The sequence below is a fragment of the Aspergillus tubingensis genome (genome assembly GCF_013340325.1).
Source record: "Aspergillus tubingensis WU-2223L DNA, scaffold_4, whole genome shotgun sequence".
Classification (NCBI taxonomy): Eukaryota; Fungi; Ascomycota; class Eurotiomycetes; order Eurotiales; family Aspergillaceae; genus Aspergillus; species Aspergillus tubingensis.
Window position 1 is genome coordinate 905535 of NW_023336278.1, and position 25304 is coordinate 930838.

Below are 25304 nucleotides of genomic sequence, written 5' to 3' on the forward strand. Positions count from 1 at the left end.
CAAAAATATCTCCCCGACTGGGAGTCGAACCCAGGTCTCCCGCGCTTGTTCCTATTAAGGATTGACAAGCGGAAATCATGACCGTTAGACCATCGAGGATTGTTGTTATCTACCCCTCAAACTTAAGCTATAATAGCCACCTGTCACTACCTCACAAAACTACTAACTACTACAAGCACAAGGCCCATTGTCCTCCGTACCACACCCATCCCAACCATGAAACCCACATCCCCAGATGACGATTCGACTTTCCCATCACACCCCTCCACGAAAAGAAACCATCATAAGCCATTCCGAAACAGGAGATCCCGGTTTCTCTTCCTCTCACTTCCCTTTTCAGCAATCATCAATCAATGTCCGCCACATCGAATAAATGGAAATGGTCACAAGAAACTCCATCGTCGATGCTATCGCCGATTGCAAAGTGTGGGCCTTCCATATAGGAACATATAACTGGATACCAATGTCGGAGAGATACGGGGGGCGTATACTGCACGCAGAAGATGGACAATGTCATGCACGCTGCGGTCGTGATGCGTTGTCAGTGGTTCTTTGGTTGATATCTATCATGCTACTATGGAATGTTGGGTCAGGCTGTTGAAGTAGGATCTATGTAGGCAGGTAAACCGGAGGCAAGCGAGCCAAATACTGGACTTGTATGTATTCATGTGGATGGAGGGAACTAAATACTTACTTAGCTATTACTACTACTAGTTGGCTAGTATAGGGTCATGCTGACGATCCGGGGAAAAATCAAGTGACTATCGAACCAAGACCACATCATCCGGGGAAGGAGTATATACCAATGAGATGGTGGTGAAGGGAAGCGCCCGGAATTGTCCGTGTATTGGGGATATAGTAGATACATGCCGCGCTGATTGAGAAGATCCGATCCCAACCGAAGTCGAACACCATCCAACTATATACTACTACTAGTATAGTAGTAAGCCTCACCTAAGAGACAGGTGATATTCCCAACAACGAATAAAAATAGTCCACCTGCAAGGCCTAATCACCACGTGAACTAAGACCCCAGAAACACTAATACTGCAGTATCGAATAAGGGTCTAGATTATGTTCACGAATCGATCCCCTTGCATCTGGATCGAAAGACTAGGCCTCTGCCGCTCAGGCGATATGTTAGGCATCAAAATGTTTTACCTCAACTTCGAATAGTTACTAAGTCAGATGGATCACGAGACTTCTTTCCGGGTTTTGCTTTTATGTTTGTTTTAATATGCTGCTGAATGGCTTGTTTGGGTTTCGCTCGGCACATATATCCGTCTTAGGCTCTGTCACTTCTTTCTTACCTCCATAGATAGTTAGGTGAAAAGGGTGATGACTGTCCTCTCAGCTAATAAATACCATGTATAATCCCCAAATAGGCAATCCAGTTCATTTTCTCGGCGAAGTCTGGGTACATCTATTTCACTTTGCTTTTGTGAAACTGCACCAATAGATAGACCCATCGTTCATAGGGGTGCTTCCTTCGTGTTGCGTGAGAGTGGCACCACCACCACTATCTCGATACATATAGCCTGCGAAAGTAGTATTTGGTTCATATCTACCTGGTGGGAATAGAAATAGTTAAACCACCGGAAAGCAGAACAAGGTAGCGAGCGAGCAAACCTACTTCAACCTTACTGCACCCAGTAACTACCAAAACCAAGAAGTAAAACCCATAAATTTAGAAATACAGTAGTTATAATAAATCTACACATCAACCCAACGTCACATCAACCTCTCCAACCCTGGTTCAGAACCGAATCTAAAACGTATGCAGTTATGCGGGGGATCTGGGTGGGGTAGTAAGTAATTAGTTACCCCGGATCGATGGTGGGGAATATGGCAGTAGATAGGTCTTGGCAAGATACCACGAAGTAGTAATCCATCCATGATTTGGTATGCTTACGACTACGCTTACTACATTGCTCAACTTCCTGCCCTATGGTAGGTTGGACTGGGCTAGGACTTTTTTTGGTGGGGTCATGTGCGATTTTCTGGGGTGGTGGGATCTGCGCGCTAAGTGGTGCTATTTTGTAACTTTGTTTTTGGGTTGGGTTTGGGTTAGGGGATGTTTATTGGGTGAAGGTTTGATGGGGGTGGTGGGGGGTTATAATTATTTCAGTTTCACTGGAGGGATTATGGGATGGCTATATCGGGGAATAAAATTCCTATTGATTAACTAGGTAGGTAGGTAGTAGGTAGGGATGATAGGTATGTATAATATAGGTATAGGTACAGGTGGTAGGTAGCAGCTCTAGGTACTGTTCATCAACCCGATCATCCCGTCCAGACACCAAATGCTAAAGGGAAAAAAGAAACCACAAATTCGCCTCCTGATGGAGAGGTAGACGTCATGATAAACCAGTTATAGTGCAGTGCTCGCTTCCAATGAACGCCATGCGTGAATCAGTGCCGTGATAATCAGAGTGCAGTGTAAGATATCGGAAGGAAAAGAGGATGAGTATGACTGTTTATGTCATCACCATGCGGCGTGACCACCGTCCATGCGAAGGTCGCTACCAGTCATGAAGCTGCTGGCGTCGCTAAGGAGGAAGACTGCTGCACCGCGGTACTCGTTAGGAGCGGAAAGTCGGCCGAGCATGTTCTGCTTGGGCCACTCGTCGCGGCGCTGGGGGAACTGCTCGAACAACTTCTCGACCATGGCGGTGACAATGTATCCAGGGGAGATGGTGTTGACGCGGATATTGTATTGACCCCATTCAGAGGCGAGGTTACGGCCAAGTTGGAGCACGGCAGCCTTACTGGCATTGTAAGCGGGGCAGATGAGACCCTACAGCATCATGAGTCAGTCGTCGCACAGAAAGTCAAGAGAAGGAAGAATCAAAGCGGGGAAAGCAGTAGGGCTGGTAACGGGTGACAAGATGGGAACATACCCGATTGGCAATGGTGCCACTCATGCTCGCAATTAGGGCGATGCTGCCTCCATTTCCAAAGCGAATCATTTGCTTGGCGACTGCCTGAGCGGTCATGAACACTCCCGTGACGTTCACCTCAAACATGGTGTTGGAATCCTTGGCTGTGTACTCCAGCGCGGGGGTCTCTTGTTGGATTCCGGCCGCCGCCACCAGACCGTCCATTCGGCCTTCAGTGTTGGCAATGGTTTCAATCACGGTGTTCAGCAGCTCTGTGTCGCGGACATCGATGCGACGGTAGTGAAGCTCAGTACCCAGCTCTTGCACAGCACGCTCCTGGATAATGGCGAATTCGGGGGACTAGAAGAATTGTGCGTTAGAAAAGTAGATAGTAAACTCCTTCCTAGGACACTTACAGGCTCATCCAGACGGTCAAGAGCGTAGACTTTGGCGCCCGCCTCCAGAAGGGCTTCAGCTTGGGTCAAACCAAGGCCACGCGCAGCTCCGGAGACCAAGACAACCTTTCCAGCCAGGCTGAACTCGGGCATTCTGGACTTGGAGCCGAGACATGGTCCATCCTGTACAACAGGGACCGGGGCAGGGGCAACGTCAGTGGTGTCGAAGGAAACAGACATTGTGGAGTGAGTAGAGTTAAGGTAAAAGGTAGAGTTGAATGACAATGTAATTGAAAGGGTTTCAGGTGTAAGATAGATTGGGAGTTGGGCAAGTCTTAATCAATGGTAGCGCGCGAGTCACTGTGAAAGCAGAGGTGAGCACGAAGAAGACTCAATTGCTGATGGCAGAGTTTTCAATGAGCATCGAGAAAGCCTCTTATATATTTGCGATGAGCCCATGGGTAGCTTCCTCAGGGGGAGTGATGTTGGCCCAAGATGGTCATGAGGGCTCATGTGAGCAACTAGAGATTGGAACCAGCACCCAAGAAAGATTAGCTGCGAGGGAGAGGTGGATGCGGTCCAGACCCAGGGAATGTGTGGACGGATGGGGATAGAAGGGAATACAATTCAGGTTCCACCAAGAGGTCATTCGGTCCTTTCCATCGTGGCAAGACCTGCAGGCATCGTTCCGGCACCGAATGACTTCTGTATATCATACTGTACGGCAACTATCCCGACCAGATGTTGATAGCAGACAACCTTGATCAATGCACATCTCTAGAGCCACTACAGTATCAATTACTGCTCTCTTCAATCAGTATGACATCTAAACCAGGAGTATTTCCAGTTTCTCCCTAACAGTAACTGGGTAACGAAGGGAATTCGATAAAAAGAAGCGGGCAAAGTGACATGGCCAATGGGGATGCACGCCCGCGGATGACGAAGTTAAATCATCATGAAGTAACGATAGTCTTGAGGGCCATCGTGAGAAGTTCCCCAGAAGCATCTCTCTTACAGAATCATCCAAGGCAAATTTACGGCCTGACCGACACGAACAACGGACAACTGCCGGCCATGGCTTTCCACTGGAAGGGCCACTATTCGTGGAGTGCTCGGCTTTCTCTTTTAGGCAATCCGGGGATGGGGCGAATGGGGGCGCGGCGGGCGGAAAGAAGCTCCCCCTCGATCACCCACCCAAAACTGGGGATGGAAAAAGAATGACCGTCAGGATGACAGTTAGTCTGTCTCTGCCACTCCTGCTGATCACGGGGCCTGCCTGGGCGGTTCTGGAAGCTACATTTAATTCGGTCGAACATTCGACGGGGTGGTCACGGGTCGTTCGGAGATCGTCCCGGATCCAATGCCAATCGTCTCCAGTCCTCGTCCTGCACATTATCAGGCACCCAGCAGGGTACAGCATGTAGGGATGTTATGTATGCATCATGTATATTCAAGATAGGGTGTTGGCTTGGACCATTTTTTCGGTTGAGACGGTGGCATAGCATAGACATTCTGCCCAGGGTTTTACTATCTATTTCACCTCGTTCGGACCACTAGTGGCTCTGCATGGAGTGTGTGATCCCCTTTCCTCTGTCTGTAGCACTACGTTGAGACAGCAAGCTTATCACAGGTCCAGACAATCCTATTGGCCAATTCCTGTACTTTCCAGTCGTGGAGAGGATGCTTTTGGGATTCTCATCGCAACTCCGCGGTCGCCAACATCCCCGTCCCCATCCCCATGCCTATGAGTATCCCTAGAACCCTAGCGATACGGATCGAGGCAAGTCTTATCAAGCAATTTCAGGAAGGTGAACACATCAATATCGATATCCGGTGAAGAACGTAATACGAGCTAGCGCATAGATCTATATCAGGGGCCATTCAAGCAAATTCATCGAAGCCACAACCATACCTTACTTTCAGGAGATTCTGATTATAGAAGAATCATTAACCACCATTCCAAGTGTAGACAGATACAAGGTCCCTGCTTCCCACGATGTGGTCGACAAGCCTAAACCAGAGTAGAGCAAGGAATCAGATCGGCCACCCGAAGCGGATCCTTGGGATTGCCATGTGACCATCATATTTTTCTTCGCTGAATGGAAGGGTCTCATCCCTATACCGGGGAGATGGACCGTAACGAGGTGAGGTGTCACCATCTTACCTTTCTGGGACTCCCGGGTGGCTTTTTCCTGCCTGAAATTAGGGGCCTTTCGGCCCTGGCACCCGCATCTTCATCGGCGGCTGTATCAGGTCCCGTGAGCATCTTGTTTTTCGTCTATTGATTGATATTTTGGAGCTTAAGCTTGGACTAGTGCCCAATAACGTTCGTTCCGGTGCACGCGGGCAGACTATGCTGGCCTGCCTGACAACTGATCTTATTAGCTGTGCTATTGCTGGCGCTTTCCAGTTCTCCTATCTCTGGAATGGCATGAGAATAGGCTTGAATAAGCACTGGGTCCAGATGCGCCCATCGGATATGCGGCCTGCTTCCCTGTCGAATCCGGAAGATCCGGGAGTATAATCCGCAGAGAATCTTTGGCGTATACAACTGTGCTTATGTGAAGATGTGTATTGCGTGCAGGATATTGAAAGTTGGTGTGAGACCGTATTGCTCGACAGACCTAGTCGGTCAACGAGTTGAAAGGACCAAGATGCGGGAGTGACGGGCAATCGGCAGCGGCAATGATCGACTCGAGGGTGGCAGGTTGCTTAGGGATCCCCAGGTTCCAGACTCTCCCACGGACAGGCGAGACAGTAACTGCTGGTCAGTGCGCGATGCGCCCCTGGCGCGCCAGGTGTCGAGGCCCCGCGGAATCCTACTTCCATGTGTACATTCAGTTTATAACTTGCACAATTACTAATATTTACTCTTTCTTATTAAATCAACATATAATGATCAAGTTTGAGATGATGAATTAAATTTTGACGCCAGGCTAAGCTTGGCTGTGGACAAGTAACATCAACGTTTGATGCTATTAATTGCTGGACTACAGAGAGGCATACTATAGGGCGCTTCTGAAGAATGACCCGAGAAATCTACAACTATAAGCGTGCAGTAGATAACGCGTATAGTCCAGAGAAAAAACCGGATCGATATGAATTTCTTTGGGCCCATGGGCAAGCTGAACCTACGCGGAGGACCCTATCCAAGATCGGGATTGTAAACTCTGAATGATCAGTGCTGTTGGGGAGATAGAAACAGATGGAAGGCACATCATCCATAGTTCACAGTTATAATGTCTATCCAGAACCCAGAAAAAAAGCCAATTCCAAAAACTGAACGTAATGGTGACCGTAGCGCTGGCAGATACTATAGTAAAGTTCTCGCCTAATTGCTGCTATCTATAGGCGTCTACTATGTATAGATAGCGCCGCCGCGGGGGCGTGAGGCGTGTGACCAGCAAGAATTTCCCCAACTCCCCACAACCCCTTCTTTCGTCTCCCCACGGCACACTCTACTGTTGATTGCCAGGAAACCTTACCCCCGGCTCTCTCATCCCAGTACCGGCAATAGTTTATTTTCCAAGGTTCTCTCCACCAAGCCACCAACTTACTACCGTCCTCCGTCCCTTCCGTCCCCTCTCATTCCGATTGAACTCCGGCATATCGCTGACGTGGCCTCGATTGCACTATACCTGCCCTTGCAACTGTGACTTATCTTCTTAGTCCCGACTGCAGTTAATGTCAAGACTTGAGACAGATGCAACATACAAGAGCGTTTAGCATTCGTCGCACTATCATCTACCCCACCCTAATTTACGGCTGCTGTTCAGGTGATGAGATGCATCTTACATGCTAGAATCTTCCATGTGCATAGGTACTTTTACTTACCCCGGTCAGTCCAGACCGGTCGGCGTCTCTCCGATCGTCAGGTACGGTAACTGGGATATGCTAGTCTGCCCAAAGTTGCTGGGGAAAGCCGGATTTGGTGCTATCACATGGTTGTTTACACCGGCTTGCTGATTTCCAGCAGATAGCAAGTGCTCAAGTGGTAGATACAGCACTCGTAGCTCGACATATCGCTTTTGGACACAAGATAACTCAGATGTGTTCTTTGCTCTACTGGAAAGATGGCTGTCATGTTGCGTCAACTGACTGATTTGGTACCTTGAAACATGATTGAAATGAGAGTATCTAAAGCTACGAGAGTGTCATTTATACTGCACGATTCTGATACTAAATATCCTAGGTATTGACCGGAATGGCCCCGGGGTATCGTTCACCAGCTGGGGTGAATTTGGCCAATATATCATCAATCTCCTGCATCTCTTCATCCGTGATCTCGATCAGCTTACTGTTCTCCTCCACCCGCTCCGCAGTTGTAGCACCTGGGATAGGGATAATGGTTGGTACCCCGGGGCGCCTAGAGAGTGCTCTGGTCCAGTTGATAGCCAGCTGCGCTGGGGTACAACCCTTCCTCTGAGCGATATCTTCCACTTTCTCTACCAGCTGCATGTTCTTCTCGAAGTTCTCCCGCTGGAATCGCGGAAAGTCGAAAGAGCGCAACAGCGAATCTTGCGGAAGATCATCGAACTTCTTGAACTGACCAGTCAACATGCCTCTGCCGATCGGCGAGTAGGCAATAATCGGGATCCCGTATTGGGCACACGCCGCTGCGACGCCGTTTTCCAGTATATCAGTAGTGAACCTATTCCAGTCAGCATTAACCCTCCATTGCTTCTGCAACATTCCCATACATACAAAGAAAGCTCAGCCTCCACCGCAAGAACCTTGGTATACTTGACAGCTTCATGGATAGTCTCAGCCCGCACCTCCGACAAGGCAATCCCCTCTATCTTGCCCGTCTGAACATACTCCTTTTCGATAAGAGCAAACGTCTCCTGCATAGGCACAGCCGGGTCTCGACGGGCAAATTCAAACATATCAATCTTCTTGCGACCTTTCAGCTGCGCTATGCAGTTATCTAGACTGCGGCGCGTATTCTCCGCCGAAGCATCTATCTGGTGAGTGTCGGGATTGACGCCGCCCTTGATGTTCAGGACTATTTTGTCGGCATCTTCGGGGTATTTCTCCAGATATTGCTCTACTAGGACGAGACTGTTGTAGTCAAGTGCGCCGTAGTTTTCACCGCCGTTCCAACAGGTACCTATATGACCATTAATCAGCCATGGTCATAATAAGACGTCTACTAGCAAGGGAAACGAGAAGGATTGTACATACATCCATTCTGAATTGCAGTATGCATAGCATCAAATGCCTGCTCTTGGGACGGTGGTGTCGCTCTCCAGGTTAATCCCATAAGGCCGAAGCCAATGGGGCCGACTTCCTTTCCGGCAATCTGGGGCATGTTGACTCTCTCTCGATGGTGTGGTTGGTGAGCAGTTATATGGAGTGATTATGTCTCTGTTTCGATTTTATCTTCCTCAGTACCCCGTGGAAAGAACCTCGCCGTAGGCTTTTATAAGCTGAAATACCATGGCCACCTACCTAGGACTACTCGGTCTTAGACATAACTCCGGTAGTTAATTCCGTTTGCTTACCACTTCTTCGGCGATGTTTGGGCGATCGTAAGCGGTCGCCTTTAGCTACTAGCTATTGAATTCATCCTGATTCTAGAACTGGTAAGGTAAATTGACTATGCTGTATGGTTTATTCAACGCAGGGTAAGTTGTGTAATCTTTCTAGAGCCAACTGCCAGAATCACCTCTTGAGGGATGTGTTTTCCACATTATGAGACGAATATCTTAAGTTTCTCTCGTAGTAGCGACAACGAAATGTTAATTTGCTACCTAGTCTAGGTTATGGATATCAGTAAAATATTGATTTGGATCTAAGAAAGTGATACTAACGAAAATCAAGCGGAGCTCTGGCCACCATCAGATTGAGCTTCGTGAGCTTTATTTATTACGTTTTAGATACGAGAAGGTCCAGCTTTATGTCAGTCTTGAGGTAAATAAGAAAGTACGGAAGTGTAGTTCTGTTCTCTGTCGTTAGTTGAAGGCTACATGCAGTGGTTGGAAGTACAATGTGGTTAATCTATCACGAAAGAAGCGATAGAGTACACTAGTCCATTTGAGTCATGATTCTTCCCTATGGAGCACGAGGCTGTGCATATCCTACTGCTAAGCCATGATCAGCCCACCTTCAGCCTTGCTTACAGGCAACAGTGGGGCCCGGAATAGGTGACGCATCTCACGAGCCTCATTCTGCAAGTCCATCCTATAAAAGTCTCTATACTGCTTGAATTGAAGATAAAAAACAAAAAGAAAACAGATGAAGAGTCAGATAATAAGAGCATTCTGTACCTCAAGACCAACCATGCAGCGAAGACCCTCTACATTCCTCACCTCCCCACCGCCCCCCAACGCCCGATGCCATCGCATCAACTTCGAAACCTCCCAACCACCACTCCCGGAATACAAGAACCTCTGCGCCGCAGTAATAGACAACGCATTCAGTGAAGAAGAATGCGCCGAACTAATCCGCATCGCGGAGTCCAGCACCATCCCTCCGGGTGACTCTTCCGCTACACCTACCTGGGAACGCGCCATGATCAATATCGGAAATGGCAGGCAAGCGCTCGCAACAGATACCCGGAATTGTGGGCGCATTATCTATGATTCCGAGGAGATAGCAGATAAGCTGTTGACTCGGTTACTGCCGTTCTTCAAGGAGCTGGGGATTGACAAGATTGACAATCAACCTCGGGTGACGGGTCTTGCCGGCCGGAATAAGGCTTATGCAATGACTCGGTTGAATGAGCGGTTGAGGTTCCTTAAGTATGAAGGGGGAGAGTACTTTAGGCCGCATTGGGATGGGCTATATATGACGCCTGATCGGAAGGAGAAGTCGTATTATACTATTCAGTTGTATTTGAGTGGGCAGGGGGAGCAGGATCTTGGGGAGTTGAAGAGGGAAATGAAGAGGGTTGAGCGGGGAGAGGGGGAGGTGAATCTGAATGTGAAGGGGGAGCTGCTGGGTGGAGCGACGTCTTTTCTACCCAGATATGAGGAGAAGGAGAGGCATTTGCGTGTCTTTCCGAAGACGGGCTCGGTGTTGGTGTTTCAGCAGATGGATCTGCTTCATGGTGGGGATCCGGTTTTGAGGGGGACGAAGTATACGATGCGGACGGATGTGATGTATCAGCAGTTGTGATGGTTGTATAGCCGGCCAATTCGATACTAAAAGATAGTTTATTTCTGTAATTCAATGTTGTGTATAGCTATCATCTGGCTGACATGAGAGATCTATCAATGTAAGCTGACGTTGTTTCCGGTGCAGATACTCTCCAGTTGCATGATTACCCTGCTCACCCAAAGTTAATTGCATTAGACTGGAGGTTGGACACGAGCAAACAGCTGAGCTGACTGCAACAATCACTGCAATACGAAGCTGACTTGATGGGAGCGATCTTTGGTTCCGTGGATGCCATCCGTCAGCTCCGGACCCACTTATCGCTGTGACATCAGGGTCTTTTCGTGGTTGCATACTAGGACCCTTGGAGGTCTCTTACTGTGTATAGTCGAGGAGCTACAAAGTAATTACCCAATGTACTGAAAGCGAACAACCTCACTCAGAATTGAAGAGTACAATGTAGGAGGTCTTCAGAATCCAGCAGAATCCCCAACAAGCAGTGTCACCCAAGATCGATCCCGTGTGAACCGCCATCCATGTTCGGTTTGCCAACTTTAATTCTCGTTAGTTCTGCAATCAGCCACTGCGATGACTGTCACGTCAGCTGCGGAATTGCCGGTTTAATCCAGCCTCCACATGTAGGTAGTAAGTGTCCCAAACCATGGACTACAATTCAATGCCATCTCTGCTGCAACCCTCCAATCATCAGTCGAAGATCCATGGTTCTTCGGTCACTATGATCATCCCCCAAGACTTCGGTACCATTCTGGTGCTTGGCAAGTATTGATATTTCGTCTACCAACCAAGACCTTGGCTGCGCGGCAGCCTTGGTCGGGTTGGAAATCTGCTTTCTGGGAAAACGTCGGAGAGAGCTGTTCTTCACCATTCCAACCCATTGGTTTCTTCTAAGAAACGGCATCCGTATGGTACTTGCTAATATGCAGTGCATAGCAGCTTTGCTTGCCCTTGCAAGCATATTCACAGGTCTGTTACTGTCATTTTCGGTCTCAATTTCACCACTGCACCACTTCCCGCAGCTTCCGAGATGGTCTAACCGTAGAGTTCCATAGGCTTAAATGCTAGCTTCAATCATGACTACGGAAAGCACTTGATGCAAGAGCGTGCGCTACCAAATGCACCAGATGGGTATACACCAACTACGGTCGAATGCGCTGCGAGTCGTCCCACGGTGCGCAGTGCGACAGCACTCTCGTCGAACGAATCGTCATGGCTGAGGACTCGGAGGAACAATACACTGTCGGCCATGAGGGAATTCTTCGGTCATGTTAATATCACGGACTTTGATGCTGTGGGGTACATCGACGGCATCTCGAGCAACACCTCCAATTTGCCTAACATCGGCATCGCTGTCTCTGGTGGAGGGTATCGGGCTCTGATGAACGGCGCTGGGGCAATCAAGGCTTTTGATAACCGCACAGAAAATTCCACCAGCAGTGGCCAGCTGGGTGGGTTGCTGCAATCGGCAACGTACTTGGCTGGCCTCAGTGGTGGGGCGTGGTTGGTGGGATCTATATATCTGAACAATTTCTCCACCATCTCGTCGCTTCAGACCTACGATGACGGGGATGTCTGGCAATTTCAGAACTCGATTTTTGAAGGTCCCGACGGGGATAGCATCCAGATTATTGATTCGGCGACCTACTACAGTGATATATATGATGCAGTTTCCGGGAAGGATGATGCAGGTTGGGAGACATCCATTACTGATTACTGGTATGAATCTCCTCCAACTTTCCCATAGCAGCAATACTGATGTCCACCAGGGGCCGTGCTCTTTCATACCAGCTCGTCAACGCCACTGCCGGAGGAATCAACTACACCTGGTCATCCATAGCCCTGACCAACTCCTTCAGAAACGCGGAAATGCCAATGCCCATACTAGTCGCAGATGGCCGGTACCCAGGCGAGCTCCTAGTCAGCAGCAATGCCACAGTCTACGAATTCAATCCCTGGGAATTTGGCACCTTCGACCCAACGGTATACGGCTTCGTCCCCGTCCAGTACCTGGGCTCACGCTTCGTAGCCGGATCCCTTCCAAGCAACGAGAGCTGCGTCCGCGGGTTCGACAATGGCGGGTTCATAATGGGAACCTCATCCACCCTATTCAACCAATTCCTCCTTCAAATCAACACAACCAGCCTCCCCAGCTTCCTAAAAGACGTATTCACAAACATTTTAGAAGAACTCGGCGAAGACAGCCAAGACATAGCAGTCTACACCCCCAACCCCTTCTACCTATGGGCCAATTCCACCTCCCCATCCGCAAGCGAACCAGTCCTCGACCTCGTGGACGGCGGTGAGGACCTCCAAAACATCCCTTTACATCCACTCATCCAACCAGAGCGCCACGTGGACGTCATCTTTGCGGTAGACTCCTCGGCAGACACGCAGTACAACTGGCCCAACGGCACCGCTCTAGTCGCTACCTACGAGCGCAGTCTAAACACTACGGGCATCGGCAATGGGACGTCTTTCCCTGTTATTCCCGACCAGAATACATTCGTCAATGAGGGACTCAATACGCGACCGACGTTCTTCGGGTGCAACTCGTCAAATACCACTGGACCGGCGCCGTTGGTTGTTTACCTTCCTAACTTCCCGTACGTGACTTTTTCAAACGTGTCGACGTTTGATCCGAGTTACTCGGAGGAGCAGAGGGATAGTATTATCCTCAATGGGTACGATGTAGCCACGATGGGGAATAACAGTCGTGATGGGGAATGGTCTGCTTGTGTTGCGTGTGCTGTTCTGAGTCGGTCGTTTGAACGGACTAACACTACGGTGCCGGATCAATGTGACCGGTGCTTTGAGAGGTATTGCTGGGATGGCACTACGAATAGCTCGAATCCGGGCACTTATGAGCCCAGTACGGTGTTCGATAATGTTGCGTACGCTGTATTGCCTGCTGTTTTTGCGACTGTGGCGACTGCTGCGACTGTTTCGGCGTTTATGTAGGATATTTTTTTTCACTGTTTAATGTGTGTGTGTGTGGTATGGTGTATATCTAGTAGTGGAGTTGACGAGCACAAAAACTTAATGCACGGTAGCTTCAATTATACGCGAAGTATATATTTCTGAAATTCAAGGCATTCCATGAAATGGTAGTGATTGACGTGCTCGACTCCGGATGAGGCAGCCCACTTTCCTCACGTGTTGCGTTACCAGGGGAACCACCGCCCGATCGCCCAAACAAGCAAGCGGCCACAAACGGCAGGAGCGTCGTCCACTTGGGCGACTTTGATGATCGGCCTCCGCCACTGCTAACTAGTCAACAACCCACGCCAACTCGACCACCACACAGCCCCCCTGCTTACTTTAACCCTGCAGAAGAGCTTCCGGGGTTAAAGCAAGTGATTGTTCACTTATCGCCAGTGGACGCACAATGAGCACGGCAATTCAATACTAAGTCCCCACCGCCACCGACAGATCATAACAGAAGCGGGACATCAACAACGCCCACCTCCGACCTACCGCGCGGTTGTATTTACCGACCCCGAGTATCAATAAACACACAATGGCTCGCGCAGCAGTCATCCCACAGTCGCCGCCCAAGCGGACGACGCGCACACGAACTAAGGGATCGACGGCCACTACATCTGCTAAAGCTGCGCCCAAAACGACAAAAGCCAGGGCACCTAGCTCTGCCACCGAAGCGAGGAAAAGAGGCGGCCGGACAACAGCAGCAGCAAGCAGACCAGCGGACGAAGACGCAGACGAGTCGACAGACGATGAGATTGGCATGTTCTCTGAAAGGAAAACAACGACGGTAGCGAAACCTAAAGGCCGACCCACGACTAAATCCACAACTACCACAACTAGTCGTGGTAGGAAGGCCACGCCCACAACAAACGCGGAATCGGGCAGCGACAACGATGACGAGCTTGCTCAGTCGGACGCGCCAAAGAAGCGCGCTGGGAGACCGAGGACCAAGCCTGCGACACCCGCAAAGACCGAAACCGTCCCAAAGACGCGAGGACGGCCGAAGGGTTCTACAGCAACAAAGTCGGCCAAGCCAGTCGATCCTGTGAAGGAAAACACGCGACTGAATGCGAAAGGTTTCACCGATATCGATTTCTCTTCATCGCAGGAAGCGCCCAAACGTGTGTATATTGCGACGAACTCTACGACAGCGAGATCGAATATGCTGCGTGGACCGGCGAAGAAGAAGAAGGTTACATTCCAGGATCCGTCCGAAACTGCAGAAGAAGACATGAGCGAGCCATCTCCCCCGCCGGCTGCTGGAAGGCGACGAGGGACGATTGGGCCTGGACGTCAGGCAGGTCTTGCGTCCAAGCCGGTTCGCAAACCTGCAGCGACCTCCGCTAAGGGCCGGAAGCCGGCGACGGCCAAGAAGGAGGGTCCTAAACCTCTTTCGCCGAAGAAGGCAACGCAGGTCGCCAAAGCGCTTTCGTCGTACGCCGACTCGGATGGAGAGGACGACGAGCTGAGCGGCGATAAAGATCAGGTCAAGTTTGTTGTCAACTCACCCCCCAAACACGGATCAGAAAATACCGGCCTTAGTTCACCAGTGAAGAAGATCAATATCACTGGAAAGTTCCGGAAATCTCTCGACGAGAACGGCGAGCCTCTGCCTGGCCCTAGACGATCGATCGACTTTAATGATACACTCCTTATGTCCAGCCCTGCTCGTCGACCACCCCCTTCACCTTTCAACTTCTCAATGAGGGAAACACCCAAGCGTGGAGCGTTCGCTTCACGCGATGACCCCAAGTCGTTATCACAACCCCATCTCTCCCCAACACACAATTCACCGCTCAAATTGTCGCCCAGAAAGGCACACTTGGAGACTCCGAAGCGAGGAAGCGTCTTTTTGGACAGTGGCAAGCCGTTGTCGCAACCAAACTTTACCCCAGGGCACAATTCCCCCCTCAAGGCGTCACCCAGAAAGGGCCTATTCGGGGCGTCGTTCACGTCACAGGCCCACGCCGAATCCACGTCGACCCCATTGAGACACAGTGTATCTTTCCTTCAGAGCCCGGCAAAAAGGATTGCATCGCCATTGAAAAGCTCGTTGTTTGCAAGCAGAAGCCCCATAACCGAGAATGTCCAGGCTGACACCAGAGATGTGGAAGAACCTGCAACCCCTGACGTCGACGAATCGCCGCTTAGAATGACCGATTTTCAGGAAGCCAGGGATGCTGAAAGTGAAGACGAGCAGGTTGATGACAATATCCCCGAGGGAGTGGAAGATAACGATGCGACCAAGGAAATCGATACGAAATCCCCAGCCGCTGCAGAAGAGTCCGACGAAGATACTCTGCACGAAGAGTTTGATCGGGAGCAGACCATAGAGTATGAAGAGGAATACACGGGAAATGCGGCTGAGGATGTCACGACGCATGAGGAGCATATTGAAAGTGACGTTCCCAATGACCAGCAGGTTGAAGAGCCTGCTGACGAGTTGGTCGAAGCCACTGAGGAGCCTCTGGAGGAGTCTGAAGAAGAATTTAGGGACGATGCCATGGAGGAACCTGCTGATGAGCTAGTCGAGCCTACAGAGGAGCCCATAAAGGAGCCCAACAACGAGCCTATGGAGGAGCCTATGGAAGAATACACGGAGGAGATGGCCGAAGAATCTGTTAGTGATCCGACCGAGCATATCGATGAGCCTGTTGAGGAACCCATGGAAGAACTCGCCGATGAGTCAGTGGAGCCACCCATGGAGGAGACTGAGGAGTCTGTCGAAGCAGGAGCGACTGAGCCTGCCGAGGAATCTACTGAACCTCCCATCAAAGAGCTCGTTACCGAGCCTGACGCTGAACTTGTCAGGGAACCGGAAGCTGAGCAGACCCACCCAACGGTTGAAGATGAAGAGACTGGCGAGATGAGTAACGAGCATGAAGCTCTGGAGAACGCCATCGAGTACGCTGAAGATGGTCCAGAGCTCGATGCTGAGGTTTCCGTCCCCGACACTAGAGAGGACACCGTGGAAATGGAAGATATTTCCGTTTCCCTGCCCAAGGACTTTAGCCCGTCAAACCGCAGTGAGACGCGCGAACCTATCGTTGAAGAAGAGCCTTCAGCCGGGTACGACCAAGAAAATGTTGAGCAACCCGAGCATGAGGCAGAAGAGCGCACTGAGACAACGAACCCGGCAACTGAAACTGCTCCAGGCCCAGCCAACACAGGACTAAGAAGCAGCTTGGTTGAAGGCCTTGAGGATGTCTTTGTCGAACGCGCAGCACCCCCCGAGCCTGTCAATGATGACCGTGATGGCTCGGAGACGGAGGACGACCCGGATATGCTGGAGGCGGCCGACGAAGAGAATGCTGCAGATGCTTTTGACGACTTCGACGACGTGGACGACCAGTACACATTCGATGACAGCGAACCAACGCTCGTAGGGTTCGAACCGACCGAGCGGATCCCACCTAACCTCGTTCCCATTCAGCCATACGAAGTCGAAGAGGCGGAAGATCCATTCAGCCCTTCGCGTCAGGCTCAAAATGCCTCCAAACGTGTTCTCTCGCCCGTTCGTATCCTTGAAAGCCCTATCAGGCGAAGCCCTATCAGGCGCAGCGCGAGGAATGCTCCTACACCTGCAGCAGCCATGGACAATGGGACGCAAAACAATGCCGACCTCTCGGACCCGTTCGTTGAGCACAGTCGTGCAACACCTCGTCGTAGATCTACTCGAGGACTACTTTTCGACAACGCCCCTCGTTTCACACCACTGGCGCAACAGTTTAGACAGTGGAAATCTAACAGCCCTGAGAAGGCACAGGCGACGCGACCTCGAAGGGGAATCTTCTCTTTGGGAGGCCGCAGGAGGTCTAGCAACGTTACTAGTACCTCTGAGGTTCCATATCCTGATGTATCCAGGCAGGCAGAAGCTTCATCGTCTAAGCCGCAAATTTCGCAGCAAGAGCGGGAAGATGTCGATGTGCCTGAGGTTGCTGGAACTGAAGAGCAGGAGCCTGAAGAAAATGCCGAGCCAGGCCACGAGGAGACCCCAATGCCTGTTTCGCCTGCTCCGCAGGAACAGAGTGAGGATGTCGACGTCCCGGAGTACGACGAGGATCAGGAGCAGGAAGCGGAACCGATTGCTGAGGAGCCAAATCAACCTTCATCAGCTGAGTTGCCAACTCCGCAAGAAGACTTGAATGATGTTGATATGTCTCTACCTGAAGAGCAAGATCAGGATCTGGAACCAGTTGATGATGAGCCAAGCCCGGAGAAGGCTTCATTGCCCATCTCGCCTATTCTGGAGGAAGACAGCAATGATGCCGATATGCCTGCTATACATGAAGACGAGCCGTCACAGCCCATTGGCGACATGCCCAGCAAAACGGAGGCTTTGCCGACTGAACCTGACACTTTGCAGGAAACTGACAAGTCTGCTGATATGCCCGAAATTTACGAAGACGAAGATTCTGGTTCTCAGCAAGCTGGCGATACTGAGATCTTCGAGGAGCCGTTGGAGCAGTCCGCAGAGGTAGTTGAGAGCAGCCAGGAGGCTGTGGCCGACGCAAGCGAGGATAAGGAGAACATGTACGCAGTGCCGTCTGTGCCTGACAATCTCGCTTCTGAGTCGCAGCCAGACAAGGAAAGAGAGCTCGGGGATATTCCCATTCTCGCACCTTCCACTCCGATGAAGAACAGAATTCCTGAGATGCAGACTGTACACACGGTTTCTAAAGTTCCACTCAAGCCCGAAGGCCAGATATCGCCGTTGAAAATGTCGCGCAAGCGTGGTCTTTCGCTCTCTGCCTCTTCCCCAGGGCGCTCCTCGAGACCCCGCATGTCGGCAATTGCACCAATCGCGCAGAATGCCCCCCAGCTGTCACCTCGCAAATCGCCCCGGCTACAAAGAACCGCTTCGCGCCCGTCACTCGGCCAATCGCATACTCATGATACAGCTAGAAAACCCATTGAGGCTCAAAGACCTGCACCGCCCAAGCGGCCCTCATACTCTCCCAGCCCTAAGAAGAAGACGAAAGCGCCCCGCACGAGCATCAATGCTCCCAAGCTCGCCCTACAGGGTTCTGTTGTATATGTGGATGTGCACACAACTGAGGGAGAGGATGCTAGCGGCATTTTCATTGAGCTTCTGCAGCAGATGGGAGCCCGGTGTGTGAAGAATTGGTCGTGGAACCCTCGCGCCAGTGTATCTCCGGAGGAGGGAACAGAGCCCAAGGAGGGCAAGGTGGGAATCACCCATGTCGTCTACAAGGATGGAGGTGTCCGAACTCTGGAGAAGGTCCGACATGCCAGAGGCCTTGTCAAATGTGTTGGAGTCGGCTGGGTCCTTGAGTAAGTTATTCACTTGTCTGCCATGGATGCAGGTACTAACGTTGCACAGCTGCGAACGTGAGAACAAATGGCTCGATGAGGCACACTACGAAGTCGACCTGTCTATTATCCCCCGTGGTGGTGCTAAGCGTCGCAAGAGCATGGAACCACGCGCTTTGAGCAACGTCAATGGCACTCTTGTCAAGACCGACGCGGCGAGTGCATCTGCAAACCGCAGACGATCTAGCCTTGCTCCTCCCAGAGAATCCATCCCCAGAGATGCGACACCCTCTTCGCGTGATGAGCCATCTACCCCCGACGCCACCCCTAAGATTGGCGCCGGTCACACGGAAGCAGACCAGCAGTACTGCCACACGCCCAAGACTCCGGGCTACACCCTTGACATGGATGCTATTGGCATGTCGCCAGCCACACCATTCTACCTGTCGCAGCGGACGAAGCTCGTGCAGCAGACGTGTCCTCCGAAGCAGACCCGCCAAGGTCTCTTTACCACGCCGGCTGCAGCACGCGAGCCGAACCAGAAGCTGCGGGCCAAACTGGAGGCAGCTAGACGAAAGAGTATGGCGTATAAGCCGCGAGTGGGGAGTCCCCTTGTTGAGTAGATTTTGGTTGATTTTGTTCGCACCGGATTGGTTTAATTTCTGCATGGTTCTGGTTACTGGATAATCTGTTTATGGTTATGGTTATACTACATACCCCTTTGTTGTCTAGTGGCGTATGGTTGGATTATAGTACTTGGAATTCATTTCATCTTCATCCGTTTATGTGTTTTTTTCAGCTTTGAAGCGTTGTAATTTTGACGATGGAGGCATAATCGATGTTGATTCGTAATTCATTATCATTACAATAAGACATAATTTGTCGATGCGAGACCAGCTCAACTCAACCTACCGCAGTCGTATACTCACAGACCCGGACCAACAGAGACGAAGGCTCTCATGGCATCCACCACATTCCCATCATGCAATCTTAACAACTCGGTCGCAGTGTTCTTATTCAATTCCAACTCCTCGACCTTGTCCACCGTCGCCATTAGCCTCCACCCAAACAGTTGTCCAAGGTATTGACATACCAAAAGATTCACATCCTCCACCGCCACCTTAACCGCCTTCTTCTTAGCCCCTTCCACCGGAACCCTCTTCTGGGCCTCAACCGGCTTCTGCACGCCACCACGACCAGCACCACCAGTTTGTCCCGAGGCGATCTCCAAGCGACTCATTGCCTGACCCAGAGCTTCCTGGTCTGCAGCGGAGGGAGTGGAGGAGGACTTGGGGGTGTCGGGGGCGATGTGGCTGGGGTTGAGGGCGGAGAGGGCAGCGGCGGCTTTGCGGTCTTCGGCGTTGGTGGGGTGTTGGTGTTGATGATGTTCATCGGGGTGGGCGGAGGGGATGGAGTCGGACATGGTGATTGATGATACTGATTGATTGATTGATTAATTGATTTGATTGATGCAGGATAAGTAGATGGGTTTGGAATTGGACTGTCAGACGTTAGTCAGGTCAGGGGCAAACAATGAAGTTAACCAAGTAGCTAAGTTTTATAAATTATGGTAGAGATAAGTAGTAGTAGTATTGAGATGACGTCGGAGTTCAATAATAAAATGGCATGGCAAAGAGAGCAAATTGCCTGTCTGGGTTAGCGGGACAGGCGTGACTCAAAAGGGTCCAAATCCGCGAATAACCGATTTTCTTTTTTTTCTGCATTGAAAGTTAATTTAATTGAAAGTGTAACGTGTTTGTTGTTCTTTGCTTTTCTTTCTATTCCTCATCTCGATTGCTTCTTTTTCTTCTTCGTCGTCTTCCTCTACTTCCATCTCTTTTTTCCTTGCCTCGTTGCTGTCATTCATTCTTCCAATTCCAAAGAGCGGTGGGGAATCAACATCCACTCTTGACAGCTCCCTAGCGTCGATCAATCACTAATTACTCCTCGCTGCCTCCACCGACTCTGTCACAATGGCGGAGTCAGAATGGTCTCCTAGCTGTGTGTATACCCATCTACCTTTCCTCTTATGAGGAAGGAAAAGTAATGCGATGACTGACCCCCACCAGCTTGGGCCTCGAAACCCATCAAGCAGGATGTCGTTTATGACGATGCGGCGGGCGTACAAGCCGCACTGGCGAAGCTGCAGAAACTCCCGCCGTTGGTCACGACTCAAGAGGTGCGATCTATCGTTTCGTTGAGAGCTGAACAGACAAGCTGATATAATTTTAGGTGAATGACTTAAAGAAGAGCTTGAAGAATGTTGCATTGGGAAAGGCCTTTGTACTCCAGGGTGGTGAGTACACGGATTTAGATTCCGCATTACCGCCGGTACTGATACTGTGCAAGGCGACTGCGCGGAGCTGTTCGATTACTGCAATATGGACATGATTGAAGCCAAGGTGAAGCTGCTTCTGCAGATGAGTTTGGTTTTGATTTGGGGTATGTCTCTTACTATAACTCTAATATAACGAATCATGCTAATATCACCCAGGAGCAAACAAGCCTGTCGTCCGTATCGCCCGAATTGCAGGCCAATTCGCCAAGTAAGTCTTCACTCTCTACATAAACAACAACGACACCCACTAACGACAAACAGACCCCGCTCCAGCCCAATGGAAACCATCGACGGCGTCGAAATGCCCTCTTTCCGCGGCGACAACATCAACGGCTTCGACGCGACCCCCGAGTCCCGCAAACCAGACCCCTCCCGGCTGGTCTCAGCCTACTTCCACTCCGCCGCGACACTCAACTACATGCGCGCCTCTCTCTCCTCAGGTCTCGCCGACCTGCACTCCCCTCTAGACTGGGGTCTCGGACACGTCATCACCCCCTCCATCCGGGAGAAATACACCAAGATCGTCAACCGCGTCAAAGACGCCCTGCGCTTTATGCAAACCGTCGGCATCGACACCGACCGCGGCGTCGAGACCGTCGACATCTACACCAGCCACGAAGGCCTCCTCCTAGAATACGAACAAAGCCTCCTCCGACACCTCAAGAACCCCGACCCTCCCACCACCTCCACCCAGCCCCTCAAATCCTACTACGCCACCTCCTCTCACTTCCTCTGGATCGGCGACCGCACCCGCCAAATTAACGGCGCACACGTCGAATTCTTCCGAGGCATCGCCAACCCCATCGGCATCAAAATCGGCCCTAGCATGACTCCCGCTGAACTCACCTCCCTCCTGGACATCGTGAACCCAGCCCGCGAAATCGGCAAAGTCACCCTCATCTCGCGCTACGGCGCAGCAAAGATTTCACAATACCTCCCCGCCCACATCGCCGCCGTACAGGCCTCGGGACACATCCCCGTCTGGCAATGCGATCCCATGCACGGTAACACGCAGGCCACGCCGTCCGGGGTGAAGACGCGGCATTTCAGCGATATCTTGTCTGAGCTGAAGCAGGCATTGGAGATACATCGCGCGGCGGGGTCATTCCTGGGCGGAATGCATCTGGAGTTGACGGGTGAGGCAGTTACGGAGTGTGTGGGTGGTGCTGGGGGGTTGACAGAGGAGGGGCTGAGTGAGCGGTACACGACGTTTTGTGATCCCAGGTTGAATGAGAAGCAGGCGTTGGAGTTGGCATTCTTGGTGGCGGGGTTTTATAGGGAGTTGGATGAGGAGTTGGCGGAGGATGAGTCTATATAACCAGCCCAGACCCCTTGGGACTAAAAATGGAAGGATAGTAAGGTTTTTATGATGGTATGGAATTAATATACTTTTTTTCGGGTTATTGGTAAGCCATTTCTGCTAAGTATTTAAGGATGTGTTGAGAGGGGAATTGTTTCATTGATAGCTAGAGTTGATTGGACTACTTTGATCCTTTCTATCTACTACCTTTATAGTTTGATATCCATATTTATACTACCTCTACTTCATTCCATACCCGTATCCAACAAACCATGAATAGTAGTCAAATGATATCCATTGATAGTATACTATAAATATGAATAAAGGCCGTCTCGTCTATCATCATAACCCAACTGACCCACCACCATCTATCCATCCCATATACACACCAAACTAAATGCATATATACACAACTCCCCCACCCATCCCCCTACATACTACTTCGTAGTAGAAGACCTCTTCTTCCTCTCAATCCCCCTCCCCTCCCAAATAAACCACAACACAACCCACCCAACCATCGCCTCCACGGCCAACCCCCACCAAACACCCCCGACAAAATTCCCCCTCAACCCCTCACCCAACCCCCAACCGCCCAAAAACGGCCCTAACGTTCTCGCCGCAGACGAAATACTCTGCGAGACGCCATTAATCGTGCCGAGCACCTTCGCATCTGAGACACTATTATTGACCAATATCACAGCAGCGGGTAGTGCAAACGTCCTCGACACGACCTGTAGTGCGATCACCACGGTAAACGCAGGCCAGACGATGTATGCTGCGCGGGGAAGAAGGAGGAGGAAGGGCATGAGGGCGTATGCGAGGGAGGAGAAAGGTAGGAAAGTGCGGAAGGAGCGTAAGGTACCCAGGTAGCCTTGGACCCAGGGGTAGATGAAGATTTGGAGCGGGAGGCCGATGATTCCGATGATGGCGGTGGCGAGACCGACGCGGGAGGAGGGCAGGCCGAGGCCGCCTGAGAAGTGGAACCAGCCGGTTCTGGTGGAGGGAGGGGCGCGTGGGGTGGGGAGGAAGGTGAAGGTGATGGCGTTGAAGGCGGAGGTGTGGAAGGCGAGGAGGAATTGGGCGAGGAGGGTGAGGAGGACGTTGCGGGTGTAGATTTGGCGGAAGGAGGGGCGGGATGAGGTTGTTGTTGTTGATGATGGCTTAGGGCGCGAGGAGCGGCTGCTGATGCTGATGCTGCGGCGGTGGTGGGAGGTGTTGTCGATGTAGAGGGATTCGTCGTCGGGGTGTTCGGTTAGTCGTTGGTAGTATTTGCTGTCTTTGCGTCTGGTGCGGCGGAGGGCGCGTGAGATGCGGTGCCCGAGTTGACGGCCCCAGTCGCTGCGGTGGCGGGCTGTTTCGTGGGTCTGTAGCTTGATGATTAGATGATGGGTTGAAGGGGGTATTGGATTGGGGATGGGGCGTACCTCGTCTAAGCCGAAGAAGACGGCCAGTAATGAGCAGAATATGAACACTGCACTGAGCAGGTTCGGTAACAGGAACGGCCATTTGCGCATCCACTCCACCCCATTCGCACCACCCAGGAACGTGCCTGGACCGAAGATCTGGGGATAGTTCTTGACTGGATCTGCTAGGGCACCGCCCAGCACTGGGCCGATAATGACGCCGATGTTGAAGCACATGGGCAGTAAGAGGAACGCTCGAGATTGATACCTACATATGTTAGTGATCTTACTCATCTTAGAAAAGGTACAGGGTATGGACGTACTTCTTCTCCTCAATAATCTCCGCAATCATCGTCCTCATCACACCCACATTACTATTCAACACACCTCCCAGCGTGCGAAACACCGCAGCAGCCACAAACGACCGCGAGAACCCAAATCCCAAGCATGAGATACACGTCCCCAGCGACCCGATCAGCAACACTCTCTTCCTCCCCATCCACTCCGCATCAGCTAGTCGTCCCCACCACACAGCCGTCAAGAACTGCGCCGCGGTGAAACTTCCCTGCAGGATGCCTGCCTGTCCGGAGATAGTCGAGTCCGGTAGGGACGGATCGAACGATTTGAGCTGGTAGAACATGTACGCTTGCAGGGAGGTCTGGGTGAGTGGCTCTGAGAGACGGGCGATGGTCAGGATAGCGAGTTGGCTCTTTTTCGGTAGTGAGGACCATGTTACGGGTTTTTCGTCGGCGTCGTTGTTCTCTTCGTTGGGGTTGGGGGCGTCCTCGTTCGCGATCAGATTGGTATCTTCTTCATCGTCATCGTCGCTGGAGCTAAAGCTGTCGCTGTCGCTGTCACTGAAGCTGCTGTCATCGTCGTCGTTGTCGCTACTGTTGTGATCATCTACTGATAAGCGCCGCGACTGGGAGGATTCGGGCATGGGCGCCGGCGCAAGTATACGGGTCTGCGCCGAGCTGCCGTCGTGAATGGCAGTGTTGACGCTGTCTTTGTCGCCGTCGATGGAGGAATCGACTGACATGGCGGGCGACAGAAATTGGGTGTCCGGATTCTTGCGGAGGCGTGAGGCGTCGGCCTCGGGCGCGGAGATAGCAGTAGTAGTATCTACATGATTGTCGGTGTGGGAGTTGCGGATCTCGGGTGGTTGTGTGGAGGTCATATATAGATCTTATCGTCAAGAACAGTAGGAGAGTCTGGGGAAGCCGTCAGGTACTTCAAAGTCAAAATTCAACGGAGATGATAAAATCTACGGAAAAAGAAAAGGGTGGGAACAAATCTGGGGAGAAGAAGAAAGTGGATAAGAAGAAAGCCGAAGAGGCGATGAGCCAAAGATTCGCCCGAAGCTTGTCATCCCCGCTAAACCTGCCTCGGGTTTAGTCGCCGCGACTTTGCCGATGCCTGATTCTGTATAGACGAGGATGCGACATGCATATCGCTCCCCATTCTTCTCATCCTGCACTGTGTAACACCGCGTCCCTTACATGGCTAGGTACCCCCTACTCAGTTAAACGAACATTGCATGTACGCAAGCAAGTATTGACTCATCTGTGCTACCGTTTTAAAAACATATTATCAAATCCCATCCCAGACAGGCAGTAG

General features: G+C 51.2%; 8 protein-coding genes and 1 non-coding gene across 9 annotated transcripts; 4 read left to right on the forward strand and 5 right to left on the reverse strand.

Moving 5' to 3' along the window:
- Positions 1-9: 9 nt before the first annotated feature.
- AtWU_t68 lies at positions 10-99 on the reverse strand. The gene is given in 2 exon segments: positions 10-44; positions 63-99. It is a non-coding gene; the product is annotated as a tRNA-Asp (tRNA).
- Positions 100-2485: 2386 nt separating this feature from the next.
- On the reverse strand, positions 2486-3514 carry AtWU_02858 (putative short chain dehydrogenase; the record flags this gene model as incomplete). Its single annotated transcript, XM_035497971.1, has 3 exons — positions 2486-2797; positions 2901-3239; positions 3296-3514. The coding sequence occupies 3 exons, from the start codon at positions 3512-3514 to the stop codon at positions 2486-2488; spliced, it is 870 nt and encodes a 289-aa protein (XP_035353864.1).
- A 3948-nt stretch (positions 3515-7462) lies between these two features.
- AtWU_02859 (aldo/keto reductase family protein) lies at positions 7463-8585 on the reverse strand (the record flags this gene model as incomplete). The annotated part of the gene is made up of 3 exons (XM_035497972.1): positions 7463-7925; positions 7979-8384; positions 8459-8585. The coding sequence occupies 3 exons, from the start codon at positions 8583-8585 to the stop codon at positions 7463-7465; spliced, it is 996 nt and encodes a 331-aa protein (XP_035353865.1).
- Positions 8586-9556: 971 nt separating this feature from the next.
- On the forward strand, positions 9557-10393 carry AtWU_02860 (uncharacterized protein; the record flags this gene model as incomplete). Its single annotated transcript, XM_035497973.1, has 1 exon — positions 9557-10393. The coding sequence occupies one exon, from the start codon at positions 9557-9559 to the stop codon at positions 10391-10393; it is 837 nt and encodes a 278-aa protein (XP_035353866.1).
- A 917-nt stretch (positions 10394-11310) lies between these two features.
- Positions 11311-13348, forward strand: AtWU_02861 (lysophospholipase family protein; the record flags this gene model as incomplete). Its single annotated transcript, XM_035497974.1, has 3 exons — positions 11311-11356; positions 11443-12106; positions 12157-13348. The coding sequence occupies 3 exons, from the start codon at positions 11311-11313 to the stop codon at positions 13346-13348; spliced, it is 1902 nt and encodes a 633-aa protein (XP_035353867.1).
- A 559-nt stretch (positions 13349-13907) lies between these two features.
- Positions 13908-19269, forward strand: AtWU_02862 (uncharacterized protein; the record flags this gene model as incomplete). Its single annotated transcript, XM_035497975.1, has 2 exons — positions 13908-18667; positions 18717-19269. The coding sequence occupies 2 exons, from the start codon at positions 13908-13910 to the stop codon at positions 19267-19269; spliced, it is 5313 nt and encodes a 1770-aa protein (XP_035353868.1).
- A 302-nt stretch (positions 19270-19571) lies between these two features.
- AtWU_02863 (huntingtin-interacting protein K) lies at positions 19572-20069 on the reverse strand (the record flags this gene model as incomplete). Its single annotated transcript, XM_035497976.1, has 1 exon — positions 19572-20069. One exon carries the CDS (start codon positions 20067-20069, stop codon positions 19572-19574), a length of 498 nt encoding a protein of 165 aa, XP_035353869.1.
- A 550-nt stretch (positions 20070-20619) lies between these two features.
- On the forward strand, positions 20620-22302 carry AtWU_02864 (3-deoxy-7-phosphoheptulonate synthase class II; the record flags this gene model as incomplete). The annotated part of the gene is made up of 6 exons (XM_035497977.1): positions 20620-20647; positions 20716-20825; positions 20879-20942; positions 20996-21088; positions 21141-21192; positions 21246-22302. The coding sequence occupies 6 exons, from the start codon at positions 20620-20622 to the stop codon at positions 22300-22302; spliced, it is 1404 nt and encodes a 467-aa protein (XP_035353870.1).
- Positions 22303-22721: 419 nt separating this feature from the next.
- On the reverse strand, positions 22722-24864 carry AtWU_02865 (putative MFS multidrug transporter; the record flags this gene model as incomplete). The annotated part of the gene is made up of 3 exons (XM_035497978.1): positions 22722-23648; positions 23709-23955; positions 24011-24864. The coding sequence occupies 3 exons, from the start codon at positions 24862-24864 to the stop codon at positions 22722-22724; spliced, it is 2028 nt and encodes a 675-aa protein (XP_035353871.1).
- Between the last annotated feature and the right edge of the window lie 440 nt (positions 24865-25304).